At 40.9% G+C, this 27,341-nt stretch overlaps 1 protein-coding gene across 1 annotated transcript in view; it reads left to right on the top strand.

Moving 5' to 3' along the window:
- PRTFDC1 (phosphoribosyl transferase domain containing 1) overlaps nt 1-27,341 on the top strand; it is a 92,104-nt gene that overhangs the window by 48,628 nt on the left and 16,135 nt on the right. Inside the window, exon 4 of the mRNA XM_057731508.1 lies at nt 23,448-23,513. Within this exon, the coding sequence (XP_057587491.1) occupies nt 23,448-23,513 (66 nt within the window). The remainder of the gene's footprint in view (nt 1-23,447; nt 23,514-27,341) is intronic.

The following is a 27,341-nucleotide window of genomic DNA, read 5'->3' as shown; positions in this document are numbered from 1 at the left end:
ACTGCAGGGTGGATGGGAAAGCCCTTTCACTGGCAGGGAAACTGACACTAAGGAGACTTTCTTTTGACCCAGATTGCTCTCAATTTTTTAACGCACTCACAATTGTTTGTCCTTCTGGTATGGAGTTGAAATGCCCTTGGATTTCACAGATGCACAGTGCCCCTCATTGCAGACTGAATGACTCGCGTTCTGTCCTTCCTCTGTCATGGTTCCAAATAGAGTGCATTTGCTCTCATCTTTTTCTCCCCTTCCATTAGGAGCAGACTAAATCTAGCATTTCGTTGTCAGAAGTTGAACTTAGTGAACTCCGGGATCCTCGTGAAGAGGCTCGAGTGAAGAAAGGCCAGGTCTCGTAATTAAAGGCTTCTTTGCCCTTGAAAAAGCTAAAATGTTTTCTAAATATTACTTTTCTTAGCAATTTCTGAGCTAAGCTGGCTTTATTATAATAGTGAATTTTTTAATAAAAATTGAAATTAAAGCAAATAAGTTTTCTTCAGATCGTGAATTGCAAAATCAAAAGACCTAAATAGGCATTTCTCTAAAGAAGACATACAGATGTCCAACAGGCACATTAAAAGGTGTTCAACATCGCTAGTTATTAGAGAAATGCAAATCAAAACTACGATGAGGTATCACCTTACGCCTGTCAGAATGGCCATCATCAAAAAGTCTCTAAATAAATTCTGGAGAGCTGGAGAGGGTGTGAAGAAAAGGGAACCCTCCTACACTGTTAGTGGGAATATAAATTGGTACAGTCATTATGGAAAACGGTATGAAGTTTCCTTTAAAAAACTAAAAATAGAGTTACTATATGATCCAGTGATCCCATTCCTGGGCATATATCCAGAAAAGAAGAAAACTCTAATTCGAAAAGGTACATGCACCCCAATGTTCATGTAGAAGCAACCTAAATGTCCATCAACAGAGGAATGGACAAAGAAGATGTGACACATATATACAATGGAATATTACTCAGCTGTAAAAAGGAACGCAGTTGGGACATTTATAGAGACATGGATGGCTCTAGAGACTGTCATACAGAGTGAAATGAGTCAGAAGGAGAAAAACAAATTTGTGTATTAACACATATATGCGGAATATAGAAAAATGGTACAAATCAACCGGTTTGCAAGGCAAAAATAGAGACACAAATGTAGAGAACAAACACATGGACACCAAGTGGGGAAAGCCAGGGGCTGGGGGAGGAATGAATTGGGAGATTGGGATTGCCACATATACATTACTAATAAGAAAAAAATTATCAAATTGTACACTTTAAATATATGCAGTTTATTATATGTCAATTGTATCTCAATAAAAGTTCTTAAAGAAAAGCAACAACAAAAAAAAGATGTGGTATGTACAGTGGAATATTAGCCATAGAAAAGAATTAAATATTGCCATTTGCAGCAACATTGGATGGAGTTGGAGATTATCATAGTAAGTGAAGTAAGTCAGACAAAGACAGATATTAATGATGTTACTTATATGTGGAATCTAAGAAATAATATAAATGAATCTATACATAAAACAGAAACAGACTCACAGACATAGAAAAGAGACTTATGGTTACTGAAGGGGAACGTAGGGGAGAGGGATAAATTAGGAATATGGGATTAACAGATTCATACTGCTATATATAAAATAGATAAGCAGCAAGGATTTACTATATAGCACAGGAAACTAAATTCAGCATCTTATAATAACCTATAATGGACAAGAATCTGAAAAAGAACATATATATATATATTCACTTTGCTGTACACCTAAATCACTTTGCTGTACACCTGAAACTAGCACAATATTATAAATCAACTATAGTTCAATAAAAAAAGATGCTAAAAAATAAATTCCAAAATCATTAGATTTTCAAAAAACATAACAGTCAAAATATGTCTAATAACAATGTTTATATGTCATTCTGTATTCTGGATTTTTAAATATAGCTTAATAAACTGGTTAAACAAAATCTGGCATTTATTAAAATTTTAACTAACTAAACAAATAAAGGCTTCGGGAAGCATCTTTAGAGCACGTGCCATTGGCTTCTGTGCCCTGTTGTCCAGCCAAAGCCCCTTCTCTGCATACTGTGGTGTGAGTGTGATGTGGCCGAAGAGAGCTGATGCTTGAGATTTTTCACTGTGACAGCGCAGGATAAGAAAGAAGGGGGAGGCACTATTTTCATTTTATTTTTAGATTAAGTGCGTGTTGACCTAGCTCCCGTTGGTCTGAGAATTACTATATGAAAAAGAATTTTAATAAAGTCTGTACTATTATATCATTATTATTAATGTAATGGATTAAAAATATTGCATTAAGGCATGTTGATTTTTATTTTTAGCCAGTCTATTATATATAATATATATTTATATATTAAATATTAAATTCATATTTCTATATATTACATATATATTTTTTGACCAGCCTCAGCTCTATCCCTTGTAGGTTTTAAGGCTTTCTTGCACTTGTATTCCAGAACTACAGCTTTTCCCTAAGCTTACATCAGGTCCCCTCGTATATAGAAAACTACTTTATTTGAATAAGAAAGTTTAGAGATTTCCAGAAGAAAGGAAAAAAGCTACATGGACATAGAAACAGAATAGTTTATAGAATATAAGTTTCTAATTTAACCTTGGTGTAAGTCACAACTTCTCTAGACTTCAGTCTTTACAACTATAACAGGAGAATTTTATCATTAGAAGACTTAACACAGGTACACTTTCCTCTTAACTTCAGACCTGTCGGGGGAGCCAGGCCCCAAGTCTTGTACAAACCACAAGCTACTTCCCCTTCTCCTGAACTGTAACCCAATTCCCCTCTAGCTCTTCACGTACTAATGGGGCCAGACGGCAGTGTTGATAACAACCACTGATTCCTATGCTGGAGCCAGAATAGGTTTGAGCTTCAGAGAGTGTATTGATGTGCTCTGTGGGGCACAGTCCAGGAGTGGTTGAATCTGGACTTGAACCCATGTTATTAAGCTCCAAAGCCATGATCTCAACCACTGAACTATGCCCAGCAACCTGGTGGTTCTCAAGGTTTTTTTCAGCACTGAAACTTTTTAAGTGATATCTTCCCTAAAACCTCAACAGTGGAGCTGCTCTGGGTAAGTGGGAAGCCGGGTCTCAGCCAATCTGCCTCATCTCCAAGCCTGGGTTGGCCCCATGGTGCTTTCACAGAACCTTGAGCTGCAGGAAGTGGGAAAAGAAACCACTACATTCCCATGACTACACATGAGCGTGACGGAGCGAGACTCACCTCGCCTTCTCTCCAGAGTCTCTGGGTGAAGCCCAAGCAGTTCAGGGTCCACAGAGGCAGAGGCCCAAGAGCATGACTCACAGCTTGAACAGCAGTGCCGACAGCCAGCGGGCCAGCAGGGCTGCCCTACTCTAATGCTTCGTCTGAGGGCCGCAGAAACGTTACCAGGAGACAAGCAGTGTCTGTGCTTCCTCTGCCTTGACCTCCTCACATTTCCAATGGACATGATAAGGGAGGAGCCCTCGGGCCTTCATTTTGGAGCACTGCTGCCACTAGCATTGCCAACTTGATTAGTATTAATTTTATCTTTTTTTTTTTTTTCTCGGCCACGCCACGTGGCTTTAGTTCCCCGACCAGGATCAAACCTGGGCCCTAGAGTGAAAGCGCCGAGCCGTAAACACTGGACTGCCAGGGAATTCCCAGATTTGTATCATTTTTGTGAAGTTCACCATAATGATCAAGTGTGAGAACTCTGCCATGGGCAAACCTGGGTTCCCATTCCACCCCTGCCAACAAGTGAGTGGGCTTGGACCAGCTATTTAATTAAGATGCCATTTTCTTATCTGAAAATGGGATAAAGCAAGTAAGGCCCAGCACAGCATCTATTACAATAAAGGTTAGCTATTAATAATATTGTAAGTTAACAAAACATATGTTTCTAGTTACAAGAAAATAAGAAGAATCAGTGTTTTCAAAAACTTTATTAAATATATATGGTTATCTAATTATTAAGAGATGGACCCATGAAATTTTTTATTTTAGTTTGAATACTTTCCTTCTGAATTGCATTTGAATATGTTTTAATGATTTCCACAGTAAGTCTAGTTAATATTCATCGCCACACATAGTTACAAATGTTTTTTCTTCTTATGAGAACTTTCAAGGTCTGCTCTCTTAGCATGATGAATCGTACAGCCTGTTGACTATACTTAATAATAATACTAAAAATAATAGTATTGCGTATTTGAAAGTTGTGTTTGAATTTTAAGTGAGTTTTCTTTCATTATGTAATATAGGATGTGCTACTTCCATTTCATGTCAGTCAAAAGTGCCATTACGAAGGCAGGTGTTATATGATCATAGTTTGGGTGGATTTTATTATGTATTGATCAAGATAAATCCCAGGGTTTTAAGAGAATTTGGAAACTCCTTCTTCCCATTCTTCTCAGCCAAATAAAAACCGGAGTTATAAAAATCGAACATCCTGGGTGGCAGGTTTGGAAATCATTAATGCATCCTTAATAGCTAGCCATGTTTGCCAATGGTAGCAAGATCTGTTTTTAGGTCTTTAATGCTCCAGAAATAACTAATGTTTTAATAGAACCTGAAATGTCAGTTTTCTTGTGAAGAAAAATATTGCTTTCATTGCCTCTTGCCTCCTGAAATACCTCAGTCCCTTTCCACTGTGGACCAGTGTATTTATAAGACCCACAACTTGTTATTAAATTTCAGCTGTTGAGTTACGTGTGCTGGAAGGGCCTGTGAGCACAGAACCACAGCTACACTACCTAATTGGCCCCAGCGGCATTAATCATCAGATAAATGGGAGGAGAAGAGAATTTATTCTGACTGTAAGGGTAAAAATCATAGTGCACAGCCAATCTGAGCCGATGAGAATCAGGGGTGAACATGCAGGAGAAACAGATGGTGGTGAGTAAAGAAAAGCAAGCCAAAAGTTTTACATAAGAAGTGTGACTTAATCAGAACCCTGGCAACTTGAATGGGATTTAGAAGCACATCTGAAAGAAGTTTGCCTTGTTGGTCTCTATGGTGGAAACAGAGCACTTGGAGCAAGTTCCTAGAACTTTTGGCCACAGTAGAGTGTAAATTACGTAACATCAATCAAAACTGTTTATCGATTTTTTTAAACTGAGCTTTTCATTTCGGTTTTTTGTTTTGTTTGTTTGTTTGTTTGTTTTTACATTTTCAAATAATTCAACCCAATGTGAAGTCCTCTTTGAAAATGGCCAATCAACAAGCATTGTTACGGGCACACATGGGCACAGCACACTTAGCACAGGATCCCGTTTGCACATCCACTCATCCACTTGCCAGGGTGAGGCATTTCTGTTTTCTAGTGCACAGCAGCCTCCCCTGAACCCACCTCCCTGGCACCTGTTGGTGGACGTGGAGGCAGTTTTCAGCTTGGGGCTATTACAAATACAGCTGCTGTGAACGTCTGTAACAGGTCTTTATATGGACATAAGCTTTCTTTTCTCTTGGGTAAATACCTAGGGGTGAATGCCTGGACTTTATAGTAGACACACATTTAACTTTCTTAAAAACTGCTCAACTGTTTTCCAAAGTTGCTGTACCATTTTATATCCCCATCAGTAATGGATGAGGATTCCAGTTGCTCTACATCTTCACCAACATTTGGTATGGTTTTTAATTCTAACCATTCAAAGGAATACAGGTATCTCACTGTATTTTAATTTGTATTTCTTTAATGAATACTGATGTTATGTTTCTCTTTTGCTTTTAACCAATTTGTTTCTTAATATGAGAACTTGGTGTCTGAAGGCAGCATGTATTCAAATATCTTCAGTACTAACTTTGCAGCTTTTCTGTAAGTCTGAAATTATTCCAAAATTAAAGGTTCGTTTTTTAAAAAAAAAAAGACTTAAATACTAAGAGAAAAGAATCTTTTATATTTACTCATGCAGTTACCATTTTTTTGTGCAGATCCACATTCCCTTCTCATATCATTTTCCTCCTGCCTGAAGTTCTTCCTGTAACGTTTTTTTATAGTGCAGGTCTGCTGGTGATGAATGCTTTCAGCTTTTGTTTGTCTGAAATCATCTTCATTTCACTCTCAGTTTTTGAGTGATAATTTTGTGGGGTATAGAATTCTAGGTTGACAGTCTTTTTTGCATACTTTAAATGTGTTGTTCCATTATTTTCTCACTTGAATTGTTTCTAATCAGAAACATATGGTCATTATTATGTTTATGCCTTGGTGTAGTTTTCTTCATGTTACTTGTACTTGGATTTCATTGAGCTTCTTAGATCTGTGGATTTATACTTTTCATAAAACGTGGAAGTTTTTCAACCATTATTTCTTCTAATTGTTTTTCCCTACTCCTCATTTTCAAAAGGATTCTAATTACATATCTATTAGGCTGTATCTTAAAATTGTTCCACAGCTCATTGATGATCTTTTTATTTTTATTTTTTAAATTCTTTTTTCTCTCTTTGTTCCATTTGGGGTACTCTCTCTTGCTGTCATCAAGTTCACTAATCATTTTTTCTGCAGTGTCCCATCTGCCATTTTTATCCTATTCAGTTGTGTGACTTCTCTATTGCTGCATGACAAATTACTCCAAATTTAACAGCTTTAAATAACATACAGGCATACCTCGTTTTATCATGTTTCACTTTTTTCAGTTTCACAGATAGTGCATTTTTTACCAATTGAAGTTTGTGGCAACCCTGTGTCAAGAAGTCTGTTGGTGTCGTTTTTCCAACAGCATTTGCCCCTTTGTGCCTCTGTGCCACATTTTGGTAATTCTCACATTTCAAACTTTTTCATAGTATTATACTTGTTATGGTGATCTGTGATCAGTGATCTTTGATGTTACTGTTGAATTGTTTTGAGGTACCACGAACTACACCCATAGAAGATGGCAAACTTAATTGTTGAAGTGACAACAAAGGATGTAGAATATTACATAAAGTTAGTTGATAAAGCAGCAGCAAGGTTTGAGAGGATTGTCTCCAATTTTGAAAGAAGTTCTCCTTTGGGTAAAATACTATCAATGAGCATTGCATGCTCCAGAGAAGTTGTTCTTGAAAGGAAGATTCAGTCGATGCAGCAGACTTCATTGTTGTCTTATCTTAAGAAGTTGCCCCAGCCGCCCCAGCCTTCAGGAACCACCACCCTGATCAGTCAGCTGACACTAAGGTTGAAATAAGACCCTCCACCAGGGCTTCCTAGATGGTGCAGTGGTTAAGAATCCGCCTGCCAATGCAGGGAACATGGGTTGATCCCTGCTCCAGGAAGATCCCACATGCCGCAGAGCAACTAAGCCTGTGCGCCACAACTATTGAGCCTGTGCTTTAGAGCCCGTCAGCCACAACTATTGAGCCCACGTGCTGCAACTACTGAAGCCCACGTGCCTAGAGCCCATGCTCCACAACAAGAGAAGCCACGGCAATGAGGAGCCTGCGCACCACAACAAAGAGTAGCCCTCACTCACTGCAACTAAAGAAAGCCTGCGCACAGCAAAAAAAAGACCCAACAGAGCCAATTAAATACATACATACATACATACATACATACATAAATAAATAAATAAATTTTTTTAAAAAATTTTAAAAAAAGACCCTCCACCAGCAAAAAGATTACAATTCACTGAAGGTTCAGATGATAGTTAACATTTTTTAGCAACAAAGTATTTTTAAACTAAGGTATGCACCTAGGTTTTTTTTAACTATGATGCTATTAGACACTTAATAGACTACAGTGTAGTATAAACATAACTTTTATATGCCCTGGGAAACCAAAAAATTTGTGTGAGTTGCAAGAGGGTAAATCTGGTCTTTGTTATTCTGTCTTGGCAAGAAACAGAAGTCACAGAGACTTCTCCAAAGTATAATGAAATTTTGAAACTACAACAGTAATAAAAATCATTGCCTTAACTTTTTTTAAAATTCCAAAGCAAGGTGTATTAGAAATAGTTTCATGAACTCCATTATGTTAAAGACATCCTGAGTTTTACAGAAATGAATGTGGCATAGCCAGAGGAAGATTATATAAATGCCAAATATATACCTAAAATTTCCAAAACCCAAATGTCATTTTCTATGTAGCTTTGACCTTTGGCATTACCGGTTGGTAAATACAAATTTGGATCCATTTATGAGTTACGCCCAAAGTACATTGAATTGGGGTTGAACGTTTCCCACCTGCCCAATCAAGAATGTATTCTTCAGTTACTTCTGAGGCTCCCCAAATGGGTCCTCTGTCAGCTGCAGTTACCACAGTGCATCTGCCACCTCCTCGGGCAGCCCCCACTCAGTCTCTGCCTGAGAAGCCTCTTCTAGCATCATTAGTGAAGCCTTCACTAATGGGCCCTATTGTGAGCGTGCCAGCCCTCCGGGTCCCAGGGCCAGGCCAGGTTTCTCACCCCTGTCAGGCAGGGGCTCCAGACAATTCTGAGCCTACCATGCTTCAGACCTCTCACCCCGGCAAGAATCTTACAGTCGATAATGAAAGCAGTTCAGTCCTCCAACATCAGGACTCAAATGCAGTCTAGGGAGCCAGACAGGGGACAGAGACCACGTCACCCTCCAGCCTCCCCTTCTCTCTTCCCCACCACCTCTGAGTCAATCAGACTTCTCTGTCTCCCCTTACAAAACAAAGGCCCTAAGATAGCGTTGGTGGAATTAGGCTTCCTGACTTCAAACTATAGTACAAGGCCACAGTGATCAAGACAGTATGGTACTGGCACAAAAATAGAAAGGAAGATCAATGGAATAGAATAGAGAACTCAGAGGTAAACCCACACACATATGGGCACCTTATCTTTGACAAAGGAGGCAAGAATATACAATGGAAAAAAGACAGCCTCTTCAATAAGTGGTGCTGGGAAAATTGGACAGCAACATGTAAAAGAAGGAAATTAGAACACTTCCTAACACCATACGCAAAAATAAACTCCAAATGGATTAAAGACCTAAATGTAAGGCCAGACACTATAAAACTCCTAGAGGAAAACATAGGCAGAACACTCTGACATCCATCAAAGCAAGATCCTTTTTGACCCACCTCCTAGAATAATGAAAATAAAATCGAGAATAAACAAATGGGACCTAATGAAACTTAAAAGCTTTTGCACAGTGAAAGAAACCATAAATAAGACAAGAAGGCAACCCTCAGAATGGGAAAAAATAGTTGCCTATGAAACAACAGACAAAGGATTAACCTCCAAAATATACAAGCAGCTCATGCAGCTTAATACCAAAAAAGCAAATAACCCAATCCACAAATGGGCAGAAGACCTAAATAGACATTATTCCAAAGAAGACATACAGATGGCCAACAAACACATGAAAAGATGCTCAACACCACTAATCATCAGAGAAATGCAAGTCAAAGCCACAATGAGGTATCACCTCACACCGGTCAGAATGGCCATCATCAAAACATCTAGAAACAATAAATGTTGGAGAGGGTGTGGAGAAAAGGGAACTCTCCTGCACTATTGGTGGGAATGTAAGTTGGTACAGCCACTATGGAAAACAGTTTGGAGGTTCCTTAAAAAACTAAAAGTGGAACTACCATATGACCCAGTAATCCCACTACTGGGCAAATACCCAGAGAAAACCATAATCCAAAAAGAAACATGTACCATAATGTTCATTGCAGCACTATTTACAATAGCCAGGACATGGAAGCAACCTAAATGCCCATCAACAAATGAATGGATAAAGAAGATGTGGCATATATATACAATGGAATATTACTCAGCCATAATAAGGAATGAAATGGAGCTATATGTAATGAGGTGGATAGACCTAGAGTCTGTCATACAGAGTGAAGTAAGCCAGAAAGAGAAAAACAAATACCGTATGCTAACTCATATATACGGAATCTAAAAAAAAAAAAAAGGTACTGATGAACCCAGTGACAGGGCAAGAATAAGGATGTAGATGCAGAGAATGGACTGGATGACATGGGGTTGAGGGGGCAGGGGGCAAAGGGGAAGCTGGGACGAAGTGAGAGAGTAGCATAGACATATATACACTACCAGCTGTAAAATAGATAGCCAGTGGGAAGTTGCTGTATAACAAAGGGAGGTCAACTCGATGATGGGTGATGCCTTAGAGGGCCAGGACAAGGAGGGCGGGAGGGAGTCATGGGAGGGAGGGGATATGGGGATATATGTATAAATACAGCTGATTCACTTTGGTGTACCTCAAAAGCTGGTACAAGAGTGTAAAGCAATTATTTTCCAATAAAGAGCTTGAAAAAAAAAAACTGACTTATGGTTGATAATTGTAATACTATATTAAAATTATTGAATTATAAAAAAAACAAAAATAAAAAACAAAGGCGCTTGTGCTCATCAGCCAATGACAGCAAATATTCAACAGGGCAGAGGGAAAAAAGAGTCAGTATTTCATGCATTAACAATATCTGAATGTAAAAACCAGATAGCCCAAGTGCCCTGTTCCATAGTTGCTGGAGTTCATTAGCCCACGTTGTATGGACATCGTGACCTTCAGGGCACAGATGTTGCTGGGTCTGGAGCCTCAGTCAAACATCTCATTGAGCTGTTCTTGGATCATCCGGCAAAAGCTAAGAGCAAAAGCCACCCTCCCGTGGTGATTTGGCATTCTCCTTGGCAGTTCTAGAATAAGGTACCCTCCCAGAGCCTCTACGTTCCCCATCTTTAGAGAAGGCATGCCTTCTCTTGCGTCAGACACAGCTGTGGACTTCTTCCTTCTCCCACTCCTCCTCCAGGCTTCCTCCAACAGATTGGTACAAGGGAGTCTCATTTCCTTTGGTGTCCTGGACCTTCCTCTCCACTGTGATTATAAAAACATTTATTAGAGAATAATTTATTCCTCAGGCACATTAATGGAGTCCAGATTCTGTTTGTTTTATACGGACAGACAGATGTGCAGTGTTTTGTGCTACTTTTAGATGAGCAATGCTGTTTACACGGAATTTTCCTGAGACCACCCAACTCAGTTTGCATGTCATCTTCAGCTACTTCCAAGCCCTGGCTTCCAGAGGAAAAGAAAGAAATTTAATAACTCAGCGCCCCACCCAGTTTTGAAGACATGACTTAATACTGAAGGAATTTGCAAGCCTGCACTGCCAATCAACATGCCTACATCAAATAAGCCATCTTTTCTTATTCTGAAAAAGGGAAGGTGGGTCTAGGAGCATTCTGCTCTCTGACCTCCTCACACATGACTCATGTCTCATTTAGATACCTGGAGCAATTGGAGCAAAGACCATCAATCTAAAAAATAATAATAGTAGATGAAATACTTAGTAGTTGGTCTTCCCCAAGTCTTCCACTTTCTATGTGTTTCACATAAATTGCCTTTCCCCCCAGCTCTGGATTATGCCCAGAGATACTGCAAATGATTTTTTGCACATAGACAGTTTGCTATATTTTTATAGCAATTGCATAAATTGGCAATATTTTGCTCATGTCATGAACTCTGAGAAGCAACTAAGGCAGTTGGTAGTATGTGTGTTTTCCAGACGAAGTAAATGAGAAATCAAGTGAGTTTGCCAAGGTGTCTCAGTAATTGGTGAAGGCAATCACTCTGGTCATAATCATTCATTTTCTCTTGTATGATCATGTTTAATCTGAAACCATTTCCTATTTTTAAATGTGGCTGTTTTGAGTTACATAGACATACCATTACATTATAGATCTTAAATATATTGTTACTTTATCTTTTTCCAAGATGTAAGGATACATCAATGCCTTCCATTTGTAAACCCTATCTGAACTTTAGCCAGTGAAATTGTATAGAAAACGTGAACCAGGAAACAACCTTCTAGGCTTCTTCTGAAATACTGATAAATTTTAGTCACAGAAATGACTGGGAGTTACTCACATAACCCAAGTAAAGTAGAGTAGAGCTTGATAGAGTGGAAAAATGACTAGACTAGAATAAAGGTTAAGACACCTGGTACTAGACCTGGCTCTGTCATTAACTCACCTCCACGCCCACCTCCTTTTCTTATTCGAATAATAAAAGAGGAAAATCCAATTCCATATGTATTTGTCAGGGGCTTACTGTGGGCGAGGCATTTTACAGATAACATTTAATATAAACCTCACAACAATCCAAACGTGTAGGTGTTATTGTCCCATTTTATAGAAGAGAGGACCAATACCAGGAAGATAAGGAAAGGGGCAAGGCAGGGCCACGTTCCTTTCTGCATACAAAGCCCCGCTTGGTGTTAAGGAGTCTATAAAGATGAAAGAGATAGGGTCCGTCTCCTCAAGGTGCTTTCACAATGCCAGAAGTGAACAGACGCACAGCCAATGAACCGGGAGGCTCCAGTTAACAAGGAAGAAGCAAGTGCTGCACGAAATGGTGCTGAAGGCTAGGGAAGCAGATCAGAGGGAGAAATCGACTCTGGCTGTCGGGGGCGGGGGGTGGGTGAGGTCAGGTGATGATTTATCATGAGAGTAGACTTTAATCTGAATAGCTAAGGGAGATTATGATTTTTGACAAGCAGAGATGTAGCAGAAAGATGTTCTGGGCGGAGGGAGCATCAGTAAGACACGGTGATGATAGAACGCAGGGTGTGTGCTGGACTCGGCCAGCAGGTTGGCGTGCATGGAACAGACCCTGGCAACTCAGAGTGTCCCCTCTGGACCAGCCCCATGTCCTCCGCAGGAGCTCGTTAGAAATGCAGACTGTCAGGCTCCACCCCAGACGGGATCACAACCTGCATAGGTGATTCATGTGTGGAAGGAATAAAGGGGCAAGTCACACAGAAAGGTAGCTTCTGATCAGACCCAGGAGAGAAGCTGTAGGTCTTACTGGTTAGTTGGAGGCCTTGGGGCAAGGCGAACGGTCAGTCTCTGCTCTGTCTTTAGCTGCATCACTTTCCAGCTATGGGACCTTTGGCAAAGTTACTTGTTAAACTTTAAGTTACCTGTTGCCTCATAAGATTTAAAAAAAAAAAAAAGAAAAATAGAAAGACACCAGGTCCTCTGGCTCTTTTTTTTTTTTTTTTTAATTTATTTTTATCTTTTTTTGGCTGTGTTGGGTCTTAGTTGCAGCATGCGAGATCTTTCTTTATGGCGTGTGGTCTCTTTATTAAGGCACACGGGCTCCTTGTTGTGGTGCAAGGGCTTCTCTCTAGTTATGGCATGTGGGTTTTCTCTTCTCTAGTTGTGGTGCACAGGCTCCACAGCCCGTGGGCTCTGTAGTTGTGGCACAGGGCTTAGTTGCCCTGCAGGCATATGGGATCTTAGTTCCCCGACCAGGGATGGAACCCGCATCCCCTGCATTGCAGGATGGATTCCACCAGGGAAGTCCTGTAAGATTTTTTTTAATGGACTTCATTTTTTAGAGCAGTTTCAGGTTCACAGGAAAATCCAGGGGAAAGGACAGATAGTGCCTGTATACCCACTGCCTCCACACACCCTTAGTCTCTCCCGTCATCAACATCCCTGACCAGAGTGGTACGTGTGCTGCAGCTGATGAACCTGCGTTGATTCCCCATCATCACCCGAAGTCCATAGTTTACAATAGGGCTCACTCTTGGCGTTGTACGTTCTAACGGGTTTAGATAAATGTGTAATAATATGTATCCATCACTATGGTATCACAGAGTATTTTCACAACCCGAAAGATCACCTAAATAATGTGTTCTGCCTTTTCATCTCTTCTCCCTCCGAATCCCTGGAAAGTACTGATCTTTTTATTGTCTCCATAGTTTTGCCTTTTTCAGAAAGTCACGCAGTTGGAATCATACGATATATACCCTTGTCAGATTGGCTTCTTTCACTTAGTAATAGTCATTTAAGCTTCTTCTCATGACCTGATAGCTCATTTCTTTTTAGTGCTGAATAATATTCCATTGTCTGAGTATATCACAGTCTGTTTGTCCCTTCACCCACTGAAGGATATCTTGGTTGCTTCCAGGTTTGGCAATTGTGAGTAAAACTGCTCTAAACATCCAGGTGCAGGTTTTTCCTCAATTACTTTTTTTTTCAGTTTTAATTTTTTTATTGAAATATAGTTGATTTACAATGTTATGTTAATTTCTGATATACAGCAAAGTGATTCACTTATACATATGTGTACATTCTTTTTTTTAATATTTTTTTCCATTATGGTTTATCTTAGGATATTGACCGTAGTTCTCTGTGCTGTACAGTAGGTCCTTGTTGTTTATCCATTCTATATATAAAAGCTTATATCTGCAAACCCCAACCTTCCACTCCACCCGTCCTCCAACTCCCAGCCCCTTGGCAATCATCAGTCTATTCTCTATGTCCGTGATTTTGTTTCTGTTTTATAGATAGGTTCATTTGTGTTGTATTTTAGATTCCACATATAAATGGTATCATATAATATTTGTCTTTCTCTGTCTGACTTACTTCACTTAATATGGTAATCTCTAGTTGCATCCATGTTGCTGCAAATGGCATTATTTCGGTCTTTTTTATAGCAGAGTAGTATTCCATTGTGTGTGTGTGTGTGTGTGTATATATATATATATATATATATATATATATATATATATATATCTCACACCTTCTTTATTCATTCATCTGTCTATGGACATTTAGGTTGTTTCCCTGTCTTAGCTGTTGTAAGTAGTGATACTATGAACATAAGGGTGCATATATCTTTTTGCATTATAGTTTTGTCTGGATATATGCCCAGGAGTAGGATTGCTGGATCATACGGTAATTCTATTTTTAGTTTTCTGAGGAACTGCCATACTATTTTCCACAGTGACTGGGGTCAAGTTTTCGTATGGACCTGAGCACTCATTCTGTGGGTAAATACCAAGGAGTGCTATTGCTGGATCACACCTCATAGGATTTTGTTAGGATTCATGTAAGCAATGGCCTTAGCCTAGCACCTGGCACCCAGTAAACAGTTCTCAAAGTCAGGCTTACCCCTAATGTGTATGGGGCCCAGGGCAAGAGAGCAAATAGAGATTCACATAGCATACGCCTAAATAGTTAAGGTTTTGAAACTTTATAGCTTTGTCCATGGCCAGGCTCATGTTTCTAGCCAGATCACCTGAGCTGGAAGCTGCAGGAGCTAAGTTCATCCCTGCAGCCTACAAGCCCGAGCAGAGCCGTATGCCTGCTGGGCAGGGCGGGGCACCAGCTGGGCCCAGGACCAGCTCCTGGGTGGTGACCAAGCCTGCCTGAACCCCGCCTGGGACTGGCTGGGTTAAGCTCCCCAGGAAGTTGAGGCAGCTGGATTCTTCATGCCTCTCTTTTCCAACTCCATGCCTCTGAGACTCTACCTCCTGGGCAGAGAGGTGGGAGGGAACACAGTTATCTGGGGAGTCCAGTCTTTGAGGCGCCTGCTTTCAGTAATTTATGGCAGCCAACTGGAAAATAGACCAGCCCCTCTTTGTCTGGTTTCCCAAGGGAGGCCACCACCACCTTCCCCACCACAATCTTGGCCTTGCGAGGGTGGGACATGGGGACAAAGTCTGATTCAGCACAAATGTTCCTGTTGCATAATTCTCATTAGCACAAACTGTTCCAGAATTTCCCCAAAAAACTTCCTTTTAAGACCAAGAAGAAAAAAGCAAATGTCTTTGTGTTTCAGTATTTGTGATGTGCAAGACCTCTCTTGCCTGTCTCTAAGGTTGGCCCTGCCCATCACGATGACAAAATGAGACTTCATTCTGCATGCATGGACAACTGCAGAAATATTTTGAGCTGAGAAGTCACACAAGAAAGCAGAGCCTTTGGGACCCAGTGTACAATTGGGTGGGAACAAAGGCAGATCCAGTCTAATTCCAGAACGCAGTGTGTGTTCTGGAGGTCTCCCCGGCACAGGATGTGCTACCAGTCCTCTCCCCTGGCCCTTCCTGTTCACCATCCCATCTCCTGGCAACCTCAAAATGGGTTTATGAGAGCTGGCTTAAGATTTCTTTACTGTTGAACAACAATTTCCATTTGGTTCTTTTTTTTTAAAGTTATAATGAGACATCTTCCTTGGGTTATCTAGGAAAAAAAAAATTGTGTGGAGAAAATGACCTTTCAAGAAATAGTCACCACTGGGCCACGGTTACCCACATTTGAAAACAGATCTTACTGAAGTCCTTTCAGGTCATTAAGTTGTGTCAAGGGCTCAGCTTGTTTTTCTTTCTGATCCATAATTTAAAAACATAATTTAAACCAAAACAGCAAATCCATGCCGAGGTTTAAAACAGAAGGATATCCTGCTTCAGGGTTTCAGAGTCTGTGTAAAGCAAAGTCACTGAATCTGTTTTTAAACTGAGTTTCCTCTTTCCTGGGGTCTTTTATAAATAAATTGAAGTAAAGGTCCGTTTTCTTCTTTCTTCTCCCTTTTTTCTTTCTCTTGGTGACCCTTCATTATTCCTACCAACCTATATAGCTTCTTCTCTTCATTGGGGTCGCTTCTTCTGACCCAAGATTGCTTTATTTCTCATAAAGAAAAGAACCTGTCTCTGTTGGGTGGGGATTACTCTTAGCTAACCAGTACCCCTCTCAGAGACTGGGTGGTGTGGAATACTAATCACAAAAGAGCAATAAATCATTGTCATGACACAGAAAGCCATTTTGTCCTCCAATAAAGTCTCATCCTGCTTCTGAAGTTACACACCAAATTCAGGAAATGCAAAATGTATGTGTTCTTTCAAATGAGCTAAATTGTACATGCTAACATATACATGTTTTTTTCCTCGTTTAAGTGCTAGTTTGGCTTTAAAAATGTATCCTTTACTAATCATGAAGTGAATGATATTAATATACCTTATTAATTCATATTTTCATATTTTTCACGTTCAGAATTCACATGGATTTTCACATTTAGGTTTTTCAAAGTATTGAGTATTGATAACTGAGATAATAAAATACTAATAATAAGAATAAAGAAACATAGCTTGGGTGGGAATCACTCAGCCATCACAGAGGAAGGTCTGTATTCTTTCAGTCTTCCCATATTCCAAGTTACTCAAGTCAGTTTCATTGTGCCCCTTTCAGTTGAGCTTTACAGATATTTTCTCCTATGTCTTTGTTTATACTTTTTATTTTTTCTTTGTCTCCATTGGGCAATAAGCTCCTTCCAGCTCCTGGACAGCTGGAGAAAGAACTTAAAAGAAGAGAAACCAAGTGCTGCCTGAGAACACAGTGTGTACCGTGGGTAGAGGAAGAGGTATTAAAAATATAGCAAACACATGTACACAGATGCTTCAGTATAGCTCAGCAAACTCTGGCTGCCACAGTGTGCTGGCCACTGGGGGTGCAATCAGGATGGAAATAAGGCTGTTTGCACTGAAGTTTTCATGCCATTGGCAATTGCTGCATTCACAGAAAATTCCAGTTGGACGTAGTCTGTTGACATGCAGATATGCATAGAGTGTTATGGGGACACAGATCAAGCCTGGAGGACTCCAGGAAAGCTTCCTAGAAGAGATGATGCCTGAACTGAGTCTTGAAGAGAGAGCAAGAATTACTCCTGTGAAGAAAGATGGGGAGGTGCGACAGGAGGAACCATGAGCTAAGACGTGGAGGACGAAGCAATATGTCGTGTGCTGGGAACTCTAGGGTCTCACGCAGCACAGTGATGAGTGTCACTCAGTGAGGAGTGATGGTGTGTCACAAGTAAGTTGTCACTAATAACATTTATCAAAATTTGCAAATATTGACTTCTCCTGTAAATTGATATGAAATCTTAGTCAAGTAGTATAAATCTATTTTGTTGACAAGTCGTATAAATCTATTTTAAACTACCCTAAGCCAGGGTGGCAGATTAAAGGAAAGGATTGGAGTATCTCATGATCCTCAAGGCTAAAATGCAGCCAGGCCTGGGAAAACTATCAGGAACCCAGCCATCCATTCTCATGTTCTACTACAGATCTTTTGCCACCATCTTGTAAAGCAGTTTCAAGGTTAACTCTTTACTGACTATAAACGGCTCCAACAAAGGATGGAGGAGAGCTGATAGGGACAAAAGTGGATCCGAGCATGATCTCTAGGTGGCTTCTGTCTGTTGAGGAGAAAGATGAAACCAGCAGAGTGGAATGATGTTAATTATACCCACAAAATAGTCTACTTTAAAGATTCAGATACCACAGCTTGGGAACTGGGTGGGGGGCGTGGTCACTGAGAAACCCCGAAGGAACATACAGCGGAGCTTGTTTTTAACTGAGACTGTAGCCATGAGGCAAAGTGGCAACAGAAGGACATGGGTCCCCCTTAAGCATATGCCTCGTGGGGGGCTGTCAGCCTCAGAAACCCTAACTTCAGAGCACGAGGCATTCACACAGCTCAATGAACTAAACAAAGAATCATCACAAAGTCAATGTTGGGAAACTCAGATGTGCAAGTTTCTTAGACTAAAAGTGGATGATGAGAAGACAAGGCTTACGTTAGGAACTGCTTCTTATTACATGCCAGGCACTTTTCTGAGTGCTAAATTCCTATTAATTCCTTCAGTCCTCCCAGTAATCCTAGGAAGTAGGAACTATTGACATATTCTTTTTATAGACAGAGTCACTGGAGCACTGAGAGGTTAAGTAGCTTCTTCAAGGTTGTACAACTAATAGAACGTGGGGCTAGGACCAGAACCCAGGCAGTCTGGTCCCCGAGGGGACCTGGGGACACCAGCTGCCTGGTCACCAGTAGCCATGTTCTCTTTTCTCAAAACTCACCCCCGTAGGTTGTAAGAATGAGTTTCTAAACAAAAATGATCTCAGAAACAAATGGATATGTAAATGAACAAGAACCGAAAAGAAAGCAAGTCCATTTCAAAGGAAGAAAATCTTGATGTGAGAGTTCTCAGACTTTTTGCTCCCCGTGCATCTTACCTTGAACCCAGTTAAGATAACAGAGACGAGTGGAGCTGCTCCAGGGGAAGCAGGGGGCAGGCTTACAAGCTGCCAGCTCTGACCGCCCCAGCACCTCCACTCTGATCCCAGCCGGCTTAAAGGACTTGGGGACCCAGTTAAGAGGCATGTCCTACATCCACCGCTGGTTGAAAAAGAAAACTGGGGGCGCTGGAACTGATACACCTGTCCTTGTTATCTGACCTGGTATCAAATGTTAGAGTTTTTGAAAGTTTTTTCAACACTTTGCAACATTTTCATTAGAAGCTCTCCAGTTTGACCATTAAAACTTCTTCTAATGAACTGTTTTGGTTTGGGGTTTGCCTCTCTACCCATTTGATATAGTACCGATGACGTTACTGAGCACAGGAGAAGAGCTGAGAGGAAGGATGAGGCTGAAAAGAAGAGGCAAAAAGCAAAGTAAAGGCATCTGTGAAGGTGGAGCATGTTGAGAAAGGCTTTGCTTGTATAGATTCTGAAGCAAGTCGTTCTGACTTTGGAAATGAATGGCGGAAAGAGTAGTTCTTTTGTTTATTTGTTTTCTTTACTTGTCCCCTTCTGGTTCCTCAGAAGGAATTCAGGATATTTATTCTTCCTTGGTTATGATTTTTTCTAAACATTATCTAAACAGTCCAAATTCTCTTGTATGAATAGTCACCATACCTGCTGAGCTCTTTTTTGTACCTGGAGATCAGGTCACCCAAACTAGTAATTTCCAATATATTTCTCCTAGCCATTTCAGCTTATATATTTTACTTCATTAGTTCAACCAGGACCGAATTTCTTCTCCATGTTATTCTCAAAGATGTACTATTACTTGTGCCTTCTAGGAATATTGGGGGAATGGGGATAGTTAGCACAAGAATGATGTCAAGTCAGGCAATTCTAGAATTGAACTGGATTCCTTCAATTACTAGTAGTGCCTCTTTGGACAAGTTACTCAAACTCTTACTGCCTCCAGTTCCTCGTTTGTAAATTGAGGATTAAATAATACCTATTCTGAGCTCTGCTGAACCTTAGCAAAATAAATTCATTCATACACAAACTTTTCTAGCATATTAGAAAAAAAGACAAAGAACCACCCAGCTCATATGAGTCTTGTATAACTTGCTTTAAAAATCTACAAAGGTAGCAAAAGAAAGGAAAACTATAGCTCATTCTTACTTATGAAGACGAGATGAACAATCCCAAATAAAATATTTTCAAATCAAAACCAATGATGTAAAAAAAAGAAAACAAGAATACATCAATCCTAGGGATATAAGGATGTTTTTGAACCACTAGAAAAATGTCATGGTTAAACACAGTGAATTGAATACATTCAATTAACTCCATTTTTTCCTGAAACCCCAGCGAAATGACAGTAAATAAATAAACAAGGTATATACACCCACAAGGACAGGAGGAGTGGGAGAAGACCTCAGTGGGCAAGAGATGTCAGTGTTTTTCAGGAGGCAAAACTGATTAAGGAAGGGCATTGACAAAGCAAAATAGAGAAAGTGAAAATCTAAATGTCTGTGGAGGATAATTTCAAAGAGAAGAGAGGAGTCCTCAGGCCATAGGATTCCTGAAAGGCTCATTCATCAATCACCAGGTTCTTAGAAGGTAGAGTGAGGAATGGTCAGATGCAGCAAGGGAATGAGAAGCATATGAATGGAGACGTTGGACCTCTAAGTGCCCTTCTCCATCCCAGACATATTTTCTGGAATCATTAAACCAGAGGAGCTCCAGACTCCAGTGTATTAGGGAGGACTGAGGGATGACTGTTTCCAGATAGGGAGGGAGGGAAGAAAGGAAAGGAGGGAGGGAGGGAGGAAAGGGAAGAAATTAATTATAGCCAGCATCTACTGAGTGCTTACCATATGCCAGGCTCTGTTCTGAATGTTCTGTGAGCGTTAATTCATTTGATCTTCTTAACAACCCATCAGATAGGAGAATAAATGTGCAAAAGTAGCCAAGACAATTTTTTAAAAGAACAAAAAAGTGGCACTTGCTCTACCAGATACTAAAACCTACTAAAAAGCTATAATAATTTAACAGTATGGTTTAGATGCCGAAATAGACATTTTAGGTTAATGAAACAGAAGTATATAGAAATTGACCCTTGCATATGAGAATGAAAGATATGATAAAAATGACTTTTCAGGGACTTCCTGGTGGCACGGTGGTTGGGAATCTGCCTGCCAGTGCATGGGACACGGGTTCGATTCCTGGTCCTGGAGGATCGCACATGCCATGGAGTAGCTGGGCCGATGTGCCACAGCTACTGACATGCACTCTAGAGCCTGCGAGCCACAACTACTGAAGCCCGCGCACCACAACGACGAGTAGCCGCCACTCACCACAACTAGAGAAAGCCCATGTGCAGCAACAAAGACCCAACGCAGCCAATAAATAAATAAAATACACAATTTTTTTTTAAATGACATTTCAAACCAGTAGGGAAAAAAATAAACAATTCAATAAGTGGTATTAGGACAACTAACTGTATACACACTTGGAAGACATAAGTTCCAGATGAATTAAGGACAAATCTAACATTAAAAATATGTAATAAGCTTGGACTAGGTAAGGCCTTCTGAAATAAGACTTGCTTGAAAACACAATAAATGTGTGACTTAGAGCATCATGTTCAGCTTTCTGACGTATTATGGTTTTTGTTTTTTATCGATAGAATGGATGTGATAATAGAACTATTGTGAAATTTACTCTAATCTGGCAGAGTATTAATCTCATTTTTTATATTAAACTTTGTGGTTTAGTTGTTCCATCCAACTCTGCACACCTCAGTCCTCTGGAGATACTGAAATTTTATTTTTCTTGCTGCTATTACCATATTTGAGTCTAATATGCAGAAATTCTCCCAATATTAACCCCTCTCGTCTCAGCACCTCTAGAAGTGACAAGAAAATTTTCTCCTTTGACATTTTTGAGAAATTCTCAACCTGCTGACATGACAGCTTATGCATGTATGATTATATAGGCCTGTACAAAAACAGCAAAAGATCAGCGAATTCTGGACAGTCTTTGATTTTCTCTTTTTGAGATCAGTTCCCATAAGAAGAAAATTATTGGTTTTATCTAACTTATGGGCCACTTTCAAGCATTGTCTCCACTCCTTTGCAGTAGAGAACGAATGCTTTTGAAATGTAATTGAGAACATTTTAAGTTCATTTTTTTTCCCTCTTGAGCAGTAAGGTAAAAAAACAAAAGGCTGCTTCATTGGTAAAACTGTTATATTGGTTGGTTGGCTTTTTTTTTCCCTTTCCAGATGACCAGTGCTATGACAAAGTAACTCTAGGTCTAGACTCTCAGTTGCAAGTGACAGGATCCAATTCAAACCAATCCAAGGGAAAATTCCTTTAAGAGAATGAATTGGCTTAAGTAGCTGGAAAGTTCAAGGCTGGTTATAGCTTCAGGCATAGCTGGTTTACACAGGTAAGGGAGAGAAGCACTGAACTGGCCAAAGCAACAGCTGTCCACAGCAATAACCAAAGATGTTTCCTGGTTCAGCACATTGTACATCTGTTCCCTCTATTGGTGTCTTCTCACGTAGGTTATTGTTTGGATGAAGGGACTGCAGCATCGCAGCAGTCTTGCTTGGTCTTGGAACCAATTGCCTGCAGGATATCTGCTTCAGTTCCTTTAATGCATGTTTGCAAGGAGGTCAGAAAACAAGCTGCCTGCTCTCTGTTTCCCGTTTCGCCTCCATGTTTTTCTACTATGATATTCACTAAGGAAGAATCCATATTTTGTTCACTTTTTGTGTATGTGTCTGTGTGTGGGAGGGAGAGAGAGTGAGAGGTTTGATTGGGACAGGATAATGTCCCGTATATAGATATTGTGAAAAGGAATGCCCATAACTTCTAATAGCATTTGAGTGAAAAGTCTTTTTTTTTTAATTGTAGTTGATTTACAATGTTGTGTTAGTTTCTGGTGTACAGCAGTGATTCAGATAGATATGTATTCTTTTCCAGATTCTTTTCCATTGTATGTTATTACAAGGTATTGTGAAAGTCTTCTAAATGGGGGTCTGGGTCTCATATTCCTGGAACTGCAGAAAGTTCCTGCGGCTTCATCGTCCATGTCGGAAAGTCTGACTGTAATAGTTCTTGACCCGTGGCCTACTAGAATTGCCCTCAACACCAGATGAGGGACTGGGCCAGCGCTGGAAGGGAGTAGAGGGGGTTCTCTAACCTCTCTGGGAACCAGCCTGATTGTTCCCCACTGCAGAACTGTAACTGGGGCTCGTTGGCACAGCTGACAAATGCTAGGCCCCTCCTGGGGCTCCTGTAACCCCCTTCACCCCAGGGAAGTCCAGGAGCATGACTATCTCCTTCAGTTCCATCTGTCCCAGAATAGGTTCAGGCACCTTCTGTGGGTTTTTTTGTTCCAAAATTAGGTTTGCTTGTCCTCTCTCCACTCCTTCCATCTCCTCTCCACACAGGCTTGCCCGCCAGCCATTAGAGCGCTTTGTCTCAAGCACAGTGGCAGGAGAGTGGCTCTTGGTAACCATAGGCAACCGTGAATCTGTACCAGCTATTTGTGCTATATTTGTAAGGCGCGTTCTCGCCACTGGCTGGGTAGACAGAGAAACGTGCTTTAAAGGTTTTCCTGTACAGTACAATATTGTCTCCCCTTTTTATTTTAGAACGACCAGTCCATGGGCGAGATGCAGATAATTGGAGGCGCTGATCTTTCAACACTGGCTGGAAAGGTTTGTTCATGTAACTCTGCTGCTCTGTGCATGTGGAGGCATTGATGTTGTGGGGAAATCAGTGACCTTCATTTCAGGTCAGCACTGCAGTCCATTTCAGACACTCTCCCAGATTTGCTAATTCATGCAAATGGATGTGTGAATCCTTTTAATGATTTCTCCTTTTGTAAAACATTCCTTTTATAACGCTTCCAAGACCTGATGCAAACCAAATCTTTCGTCTCCAAGCTTCCTTCCAATTTTGTTTCAGACAACCTCACATTACAAAACCCCTTAGCATTCCTTCTTCTCTCTCCCTTTCTTTTCCTACTCACCCTTTCAGGTACCTCTTGAAAGGGAAGCCTTTTCCTTTATTTGTCTGCTCTTGGCCTCTCATCTATGCCTCGGCTCCTAAGCACTTCAGTAAGACATTTAAACAGCATTGTTGCAATATTTAAAATGTAGGCAAGGAATAAAAAAAGGATACCTGGAGATTTTTTTCATTTTTCAGCACTTTGCTTCCCCCCGCCCTCCCAATTAGAAAGAATGTAGCCCATGAGATTATGAGGCAGACACCTCAGAGTTCCCAGCCTGCCAAAGCTTAATAATTAAGTGAAAAACTGTTCGGATTCTGACATAAATCCATGCATTTGGGAAGGAAGAGTTGTTTCATCAAGCAGATGGTCTTTGCCCAAATGTGACCTGAAATGCAGGTTTTGCTGCAAACGAAAGCCACACAGAATTTGTTTTTGTTCAGCTCTGCTGACATATCTTGTATTCACTATCCCTGAGCAACTTCAGCTTTCTAAGTAAAACGGATCAGTCTATTACACAAGCTTAATGTCTCATATTTGCGGTGGTTATTGTTCTGCAGTGCCCACATGGGGCAAGGAAGAGCAGCCACATTTAATAAAAAGTATGCATGATAACACTAGGAATACTGCAGAGCCGCAGGACTAACTACAAATCAGCTTACTTCCCTCTCCTGGGAAGATAGCATAGCATCCGAGTGTTGAATCGCTATGTAGTAGGAAATTGTGCCCCACGGAAACTGGACTTAACTTGTGGGTGTTAATGTGTGTATCACATGGCCACCATTTGATGTTACTACATCAGTGCATAAAATATTATTTGATATTTGAGTATTTTATCCTAGAGAGAGAAAATACTCAAAGCAATTTCCAGAAATTCATAACTTTTAACAACCCTGGGGTGGTCTTTAAAGAAGTCATTTTAGTACTTTGTTGTATGACATTGCCTTGTAAGGTTACTACACAAGAGGAATATTGTACCTTGTGCATTTACCACGGCATCTGTCCAAGTGGCAACTCTAAGAATCCCAAAGGAAGGCCAAGAAAAAATTTGCACAGAAAAAGTGTAGTCTTTCTCTCCTGGCTTCTAAAATCATCTTCTGTTTTGTTTTAAAGTGATTTTCTGTCTTAAGTGAGCACTGAGTAGTCCCTTCCTTTAAAAGATAGGATAATGGTTATAGTTTTCTTAAAAAGAGACAGAGAGAGACAGGAGATTGGGGAAAGGGTAGTTTCTTACTGGGGGTGGAGCGAGCAGAAGGGGTGACAAGGCTGTGCCTCAGTTTCCCCTCCTGCAGTTACTGCAAAGACCACTCCCCTCATGAGAAAGTAGAGATCATGGAAGTTTACGTAGGAGAAACAGAAAAGCAGCCCGCGCGATAATTCCGAGCAGGAGTCGTCTTCAGGTTTTTGCCAGTACAAAAAATGATTCGTCTGGGTTACAGGTGCTAGTACATGGTATCTTTCCACTCTCCGTGTGTGCATAGATGCATTTCTATATACATTCAAACGTGTGCCAAGTAGAACCCCTTGGGCTTCTTGGGTAAATATTTTTAAGATGAATCAACATTGATTAACCAGGTTCTCAACTGTCTCGACAGCTTTTGATTCTGCAGTTCAGGGTCCGTAGGCTCATGTCAGAAAGGAATATTCTTGAATCTGCTTTTGTCTCTCCGTCACCATGGTAACCATCCAGATCTAGACCTTGCTACTTAAATTTTGGTCTAGGGCAGGAGTCAAATAAACTTTCCAGCTAAGGGCCAGAGAGTAAACATTTTTCGGTTTTGTGGCCCATACAGTCTTCTGTTGCAACTACTTCGCTCTGCCTTCATAGGAAAGCAGCAAGCTGCCGTAGATGAAATGGAAACAAATGGACATGGCTGTGTTTCAATAAAACTTTATTTACAAAAACAGGCAGCCAAGCCAGATTTGGCCAGTGGGCCATAGTGTGCTGACCCTTGGTCTAGAAGCCAGCAAGGTCAGCACCACCTGCAGGCTTATTAGAAATGCAGTAGCTCAGACCCCACCCCAGGTGATTCCCGCGCACATTAACGTTTGAGAAGGCTGGTCTTTAAGGCGAGACTGGCTCTATCCCTCTTCCAGGCTGCTGCGACAGCCTGACTAGTCTCCCTGGACTTCCACGTTCACTTAACCGTGCCACCCTGCAAGCCGTTCTCCAAGAAGCAGTCCAAGGGGTCTGCTTAAAATACAGATTGGATCACATCGCTTGCCTACCGAAAACCTTTCAGCAGCCTGTCAATTAGGGTTGTCAGACTTAGTAAAAAGAAAGAAAGGGGAAAAAAGGCAAAAACCAGGATGCCAAGTTAAATTTGAATTTCAGATAAACAATGAATAAATTTTCAGTGTAAGTGTGTCCCATGCAATATTGGGAACACATGTAAACTAAAAAGTTGTTCTTTATCTGAAATTCAGGTGTATCTGGATGTTCTATATTTTACCTGGCAACCCAGTGTTCTGAGATCACAGTCTGACCTCCTTATCACAACCTCAAAGACCCACACGATCTGGACCTGTCTCCCTCCCAACATCGCAGTACAGCGTTCACTCCCTCCTCACAGTGCCATAACCTCACAGTGCTAAGCTCCTTCCTGCCAAGACCTTGGACAAGCCGTGGCCTCTACCTGGAATCCACCTTCCTCTCGTCCTTCAGATTTCAGCCTAAAGTCTCCCATGTAAGGGAGGCCTTCCCTGACTCTCTGTCTAAAATGAGCACAAGATCTTCCCCTCTACGCACCACCCTCCACATTCTCCATTAGTCTCTATACATCAGCACCCTGTTTCCGCTGAAGCCCTTTCCATAATTGTCGGTGTTGATTAGGGGCTTATTTTTTATTTGCCTACTTCCCCCACCAGGATGTCAGTGTGATGGGGCAGGGACCATTTTATCTCCAGCTTCGTGCACAGTGTCTAGTCCGTGACAGGGCGGAATAAGTATTTGGTGATCGAGTGAGTGCAGGCTCCTCTTTCTCTTAGACAGAAATCAGAAAGACGTCTTCAATTAAGTTTGGGAACCGGAGGGCGTGGCAGAGGGAAAGGGTAAATAGAAGCCCACTAGGTCACAGGGAAGGGTGATCACCCAGCTGGTTTGGTTGGGAATGGGATGAGCAGTGTCGAGCGAAGGGACATTCTCTCTGTAGAAGCAGAAGAGTGTCAGTGTCCTGCGAGCGTCCAGGGGAGACGGAGCTGGTGAATGCTACGCACCTGAGAGTGGAGGAGTGAAAAAATTTCACTTAACTTTTGGGATTTCCCTTTCCTTCAAAGGATAAAGGCATTCATATGGCCTGCTCACTTACCCTTCCTTCAGTCTTTCAGAAAAAGGCTATCCATTAAAAATTTGAGAGAACTTTAAAAATAAATTTCAGGGATGTCCCCGGCAGTCCAGTGGTTAAGACTGTGCTTCCAATGCAGGGGGCGCGGGTTCGATCCCTGGTCGGGGAACTGAGATCCTGCAGGCCGCACAGCACGGCCGAAAAAAGAAAAAGAATTAAAAAATTTCAGAGGCCCTTCCATCATGCAGGAT

The sequence above is a fragment of the Hippopotamus amphibius genome, chromosome 4 (assembly GCF_030028045.1).
Source record: "Hippopotamus amphibius kiboko isolate mHipAmp2 chromosome 4, mHipAmp2.hap2, whole genome shotgun sequence".
NCBI classification, from domain to species: Eukaryota; Metazoa; Chordata; class Mammalia; order Artiodactyla; family Hippopotamidae; genus Hippopotamus; species Hippopotamus amphibius.
This window is presented reverse-complemented; position numbering and strand designations above follow the sequence as displayed.